We start from the raw sequence: 6,478 nt of genomic DNA, 5'->3' as shown, positions 1-6,478 counted from the left end.
GTTTTGTTTCATGGTTTGTCTTCCTGGGCCCCAATAGGATCGGCAATGGTTTGATACTATTGATCACTTGATTTTATTAGAGCATCTGGAAAACTGCCTCAGCCTTTCTGGTACAGCACTGGACTGGTTTAAATCCTACCTGAAGGATATGGAGTAGTGTCAGTAGGGAACTTTAAATCAAAGACCAGAAAAATCATATTTAACATGTTCCTCAAGGCTCTATTTTGGGGCCCCTCCCATTAAACACCTAGATTCTCCCCTTAGCTCAGATTAAAGCAAACAACAAGATCAGTGACCATAACTATGCAGACAACACACAGCTTTACATAACAATGACACCAGCTGATTACGAACCCCTCAAAGCTTTGGCTAGATACTTAGAACAGATCACTGTGGATGAACCATAATTTTCTTCAACTGAAAGAAAACAAAGCCGATGTCATTATTTTCAGACCAAAGCAGCAGTTTAAGTTAGTTCACAGCTTCAGCTACTAGTTAGAAACCACTGATGACTGAAATCTTTGTGTCATGATGGACTGAGACCTGAGCCTTCAGAGGCACATACAGTCAGGCACTAAGTCAGCCTTTTATTACCTGAAAAACATTTCCAGGACTAAAGGACTTATGTCCAAGCAGGATCTAGGAAAAACTCATTCATGCATTTATCTTTAGTAGAATTGATTACTGCAACAGTGTGTTCAAAAACTCTGCTGCCTGTGTTCTCACTAGAACTAAGTATGTAAAGCACATCAACCATGTTCTGAAGTCCTTCCACTGGCTCCCTGTAACTCAGAGAATAGACTTTAAAATCATTTTAGTTTATAAATTACTGAATGGATGAACACCTACATAACATATTTGTTGTCAGTGCATCAACCCCTCAGGTCTTCTAGTTCCAGCCTACTCTGTACACCCAGAACTAGAACCAAACGTGGAAAATCAGCATTTAGATCCTATGCTCCACTTAGCTGGAACAAACTCCCAGAAAACTGTAAAATTTAAAAACCCATTGTCTAGAACTGCCTTTGGCTTTTGAAGTTTACTGAGGTATTATTAGTTTAGGGTTGTGGTCCCACTGTTTTGTTTTACTTTTTTTTTATCTTTGCTTTTATTTTTCTTCTATATCATTATCTAATTCATGTTAAACACTTTGAATTGTCCATGTACTGAATTGTGCTCTACAAATAAACTTGCCTCACCTTATATGGCCATGCCCAGTTTCAATGTTTAAACCCAAAGTGTGGAACAGAAAGATCAGTACTGGTTCTTTAAGTCTAGATGATTTGACGTTGGGCCAGTATGGACTGGTTAGATTTTGCTCAATATAACTGGCCAGGTCTATTCTACTGCAATATTTAAACTAATCGAAATAAATGTATATATTTTTATTAAAATAAACACACGTGACTTATTAACCTACAAGTAGTCAAATATTTGCTTTTATCATTTGTACAAAGACACATCCTTGGTTATATATTCTAACCCAGATGTGAAAGGTTCGTTTGAATAGAACCACTTAATTTGGATAAGAAATATTGTGTTTTGGCCTTTCTGTAAAGAATTAGGTTTATAAGAGTGTTATCAGGTACATAGGAGCACAATCAAATGTTCCTGTTATGCTGCTAGTGACACCCAAGAAACAAAGAAAAAAAATAAAACTTAAACTACCAGCAAAGTAGTTTGAAAATGCAGCACACCTACTTACAGTAAGACAAAAACAATCATGATACAAAAAAAAAGAAATAAAACAGATCTGTTAAGTTGGTTTAAAATAGTTTTACAATATACTGTACAAAGGTCCTATTCATCCATGTTGCTTTTGATGGAGGCAGGAAAAAAAATCAGCTACAATAACTGGCTTTTCCTCCTGAAAGGGATTTTCAGAATAAAAGCCAGAGGACAGAGCTTTGACTGTACCCACATTATCTTTTTGCCTCAACAAGTTTATCAAAAAGACAGGTGTCGGGATATAAAGCAGAGTCTTAAAACATGTTTTCCGTGATTTTACAAACTAACATGCAACAATCATCTCTTCATGAAGTTGTCCAAGGAGGCTGGTGTCCTCTGAATGGAGTGAATATTCCTCTTCACCCTGTCTTCCACAGACGAACTGGCAGCACTTTCCAGCTTCATGTTACTGTAAAACAAAAGGTACATTTTCAAACACTTATTGGATTTAACGTAGTGAGGTACCAACAAAAGGAGCCTCTTGGGCCTGAACTTACTGAATGAAGCCAGCATGTGGGTCGTGCTTGGTGTTTTGCTCCCTCTGTTTATCTTGCTCATCTTGCCTCCTGTATCGTTTCACGTTATTTTCCCTATCTTCCTCCCTCTGCTTGGCCTGCTCCATCATCTCACGCCTCTTTCGTTCCAGTTCCTCTGCAGAAAGCTTCCTACATAAGGCAACACAGAATAAACCTCCATGTGGGTGCTGTTAAAGACTGCACTCATCACAACAGATTAATATTCACATGATATTATCTGCTTGCCATTGTGACTCATTGATCTGAGCTGATTTATTGCAGCAGAGCTTACTTTGACACAGGGTTCCTCTGCCTTTGGTAGTGCTCCCTCTGTGGGATGGGGTCTCTCACCTCCGCCTTCTTGTCAGCTCTGTGAGAGGAGGAAGAATAAGAGCGACTGTCCTTGTGGCTTCTGTGAGGAGATCGTGAGCGGCTTCTCTCTCGGCGGCCTGAGTGATTTGAAGCAGGCTGATGTCTGCCGCTTGGAAACTAGCAAAAAAGCAAAAAACGAAAGATGGCTATTTTAATACATTTCTCTTTTTCGAACCTACTGTGGGTGCAAAGCATCTGATTTACATGCAGTCCATGGGGGGTGACTTTAAGCAGCATGAAGAGTTTCTGCGTTGCATCCAATCATTAGAACATTGTGGTGTCCCAATGCTGGAGTTGAGAAATCTGAACTTTTGCAATGTGGGGTGGAGCATCAACCAATCAGAAAAGATAATCCAGTGCGATCGATCGCAGACAGCTCTGCAGGTTGTAGTGTCTGTCTCCCAAAAGAACTCCTGGATTAGCTTTTCTGATTGGTTGATGATCGATTGATAAATCGATAGATGGATATAGATAGATTATTATCCTGGTGGCATCCTATTGCAGTAGCTCAAAAACTATAAAATGATCATTACATCCTTGTTGAAAAGTTTCATGACTAAGAAGAACTTTTTTACTGTTTCAGAGACCTGTTAGCTAGGTTTAGCTTTAATAATTCCCATACCCATGTAACAGATTACAAAGTGGCAGATGGTTAGTTATCAGTTTTGTGTGAAAAGCGCAGTCAAAAATCCCCCAATTCTTCAATTACACTCATTCATCTTGACAGGCCTTTGTACATTGGTCGGTCATTCTATGCATGCAACATCACCACTCCCCTACTGATCCTACTCTTGATATAACAAGTATGATCACTTTATGGCTGGTGATCTGTATCTACATCTAATATTCCTATATTATTATACTTTTTTTGTTTTCTAAGATGTGGATAAGATCAAACCCCTAATAAACCCTGCCCGTTGTCTTATTCCCATTTTATAAATCTAAAGAGGCTGAATGATTTTTACAAAAAAAAAATAAAAACAAAAAAAAGTTTCTGACCTGGAGCCCATATCCAGGAAAATGTTGTGAACGAGATTTGCCGTCTTTAGAATCATCCTTCGAGTGTGACCTGAAACAAATCAAAGGTATTTTTATATTGATGGTTGCTATATTACTAATCAGTTAACGGTCATAGCTACATACTCTCCATCAAATTCATTATGTTTTTCAATAACAATACATCTGCAGAATGTAAAAAAAAAAAGTATATAAGTAATTGTTTTTAAATTTTAACGGGTCCATAGTATATAAATATTTACTTCTGGTTACTAGTGTTGCACCGATTCTGATACCAGTATCGTGCAGGGCGCCGATCCAGCACTAAAATGGTAATATCAGTATCAGCGAGTACCAGCTAATAGGACACTGATACCATTTTGAGAGCCAAAAGTTTATTCAACTATTGTCACCCATTCCAGGTAGGCAATAAAAAGTTCTACTGGATTCACTTTTTATTAGGTTTTTTCCTGCTTTACAAAGGTAGGCAGCAGCTTGAAAAAAAAAAAAGCCATGATGGCAATTATTTTACATCCAAGTAGTATTGTGTCCATATATTCACACACGTTGATTTCAAACAGATGGTGTCGATATCGGCCAATACTGCACAGCCAGGTATCGGGTATCAGTATCGGGGCCAAAAAATGGCATCGGCGCAACACTACTGGTTACTATGCCAACACAAAGGATTCTGCACTAGTAGGAACAGAAGAACTGAGTCAGGTGAGGTGGAGCTCAGGCACTGCCAGATTCTAGAAGCTCTGTGGCCAAGCTGAGAAACAGCTCGTTGTCAGTGTTCTATTTCTCAGATTCAAACCAAAGAAAAAGCAAAAAAGTTAAACATCACTAAAGCTGTTGAGGACTGATGCTGACCTAAAGACGCAAAGAGGCTCAGAAGCCGTGCAGAGCTTGCTGCTTTCCTTCTGGAAAGGTCAGCCAAATATCTGCTGACACTAACCATTAGCATCAGCGGACCAGGCAATTGGCTGGCACACAGTACAGAAGCAGAGCAGGTTAGCTTATATATTCTCAAGGTGATCACTTCAATAAATCAGCAGACTGTTTGGCTCATTCACCAAAACACGTTTTAAATGTTTCCATCTATTTTCTTCAAATACATACCTGTGTTTGTTATCTTGTTCTTCTTCTTCTGAGCTGGAACTTAAACTTCTTCTTTTATGCTTCTTGTCCTTTGTCCTTTCCTTGTCTCTCTTCTCCTTCTTGTCCTTCTTCCTCTTCTTTTTCTTGTCTTTTTTATCAAGATTTTGGCGCAACTAGAAAATGATTGAAAAAATCTTAGTGATGAATTAGTTTCTGATCATTTGAGATATATTTAATATATTTGAGTTGAAATTACCATCTCCTTTATTTTCTTCATCTTAACTGGATTAGTCAAAACTTCTCTCTTCTTTTCTTCTTCTCGCTTCCTATGAAAACAACATTTAGTTTAGTTTCCCATCGCTCTAGTAAATTCTCAGAATATACAGGAGAAAGATGGACATACTGACCTAATTTGAAACAGGGGGTCTTCCCTGATCTTGGCTGCAAGATCAAGGCCAGAGGCTGGGGTGGCAGGATTAAATATTGACCCAGGGAGGAGGCCGGTCTCACTTGATGGACCACTCTCTGGCTCCTCATACTGATCTGTAATCTGCTTGTCAATGGGGCGCCCCAGCAGGTACTCATCTCTGGATACCTGACCTGCAGGGCCTTGGTACATCCAGTCGAGGCGGTCATCTTTTTTTCTGTTGGATATCAATAATAAAAACAAATTGAATCTTTTTTTTATTTTATTTTTTTTTAAACCCACCAAAATGATCCCATTGATATGACTGGAGTTTACTTGATTGCTCCGGTTTCCTCAGCATATCTAGTGATTTCTTCTCTGGCTCGTTCTTCCTTCAGCTCCTTTTGGAGCTCCTCAATCTTCTTACGTTCTGCCTCATATTTCTGCTCAGCTTTCCAAACCCGCTCTATGTTCTTCATAGTCTGGGGGTGCCAGCTCTTCTTTAAATTCTGGAAATAGAATGTTGTAAAGATTTACTTGCCGTACCTATAATCTACACTGCCAACCCAAAATGATTTGTACCCAACATTGCATCCCACAGTTTCCTTACATCCTGTCTGGTTACATAGCAACATACATGTGACACATTTCCTTTAGAATCGTATGTGATAGACAAAAAAAAAAATAATAATTTTTGCATAATTGTGCAATGGATCAAAAAGTATATTTCTTAAACAACGTGTTAAAAAGTGTGCAGTTGTATTCAATCAATTTATAACTAAAGCTCCAAGACGTTTGGGTTGAGTGACTATGAGTCTTCAACATTTCATCAGTGTTTTGTTTTTTTCGACATCAGTTAAAAGCCATGTCACTGATTTTAACCGGGTTTAGCTTTGATTAAAAAAATTACGTACGAATATGATTGAAGTAAACCAACTGGAAGTAAGTCAGATTCAATATTTAGGTCATTAAGCTAGCTTTCATTACAATAACCCTCCTACTAACACTGCCTTTGAGCAGTGAATGATAAGATAACAACATTAAAATCAGAAATGAAATTTAAGTATGATGTAAATGATCTTGTTTTGTACTTAAGTGCTGTAAACATTCTAATGGGGTTTCTCAGACATGAGTTTGTTACGTAGGACATGTTTTTAACAAGTTTATATCAAACTTACCAGATCTCCGCCTCCCATCTTGGATTCTAGTTTGTATTTTCAATCAAACAAAAAATAAAGACGGAATCAATATCCGTTGATTAAGAAAATGTAAAACAATATAAAACAAAAGACTAGCTAGAAAATGGTGTCGTTCATGTCTATAATGTCGTCAAGCAGCACACTTCCTGTTTTGTATGGAG

At 38.1% G+C, this 6,478-nt stretch overlaps 1 protein-coding gene across 1 annotated transcript; it reads right to left on the bottom strand.

Annotated features, from left to right (window-relative positions):
• Window positions 1-1,411: 1,411 nt before the first annotated feature.
• Window positions 1,412-6,478, bottom strand: cwc25 (CWC25 spliceosome associated protein homolog). Its single transcript, XM_038278970.1, has 9 exons — window positions 6,297-6,478; window positions 5,455-5,627; window positions 5,120-5,356; window positions 4,969-5,038; window positions 4,734-4,885; window positions 3,615-3,684; window positions 2,536-2,732; window positions 2,226-2,393; window positions 1,412-2,137 (listed from the first exon to the last, which is right to left on the bottom strand). Exons 1-9 carry the CDS (start codon window positions 6,312-6,314, stop codon window positions 2,026-2,028), a joined length of 1,197 nt encoding a protein of 398 aa, XP_038134898.1. The 5' UTR covers window positions 6,315-6,478; the 3' UTR covers window positions 1,412-2,025.

The sequence above is a fragment of the Cyprinodon tularosa genome, unplaced genomic scaffold (assembly GCF_016077235.1).
Source record: "Cyprinodon tularosa strain WSP-4 unplaced genomic scaffold, ASM1607723v1 ctg146, whole genome shotgun sequence".
Taxonomy (NCBI): Eukaryota; Metazoa; Chordata; class Actinopteri; order Cyprinodontiformes; family Cyprinodontidae; genus Cyprinodon; species Cyprinodon tularosa.
The sequence above is the reverse complement of the archived record's forward strand: the minus strand, read 5'-3'. Positions and strand labels throughout refer to the sequence as shown.

What these genes read in the sequence shown, in the direction of transcription:
- cwc25 (XM_038278970.1), bottom strand. An exon ending in TTCCTGGATATGGGCTCCAG is followed by an intron (nt 2,733 to 3,614) that starts GTCAGAAACTTT and finishes CTTTTTTGCTAG; the next exon opens with TTTCCAAGCGGCAGACATCA. An exon ending in CAGAGGAACCCTGTGTCAAA is followed by an intron (nt 2,394 to 2,535) that starts GTAAGCTCTGCT and finishes TGCCTTATGTAG; the next exon opens with GAAGCTTTCTGCAGAGGAAC.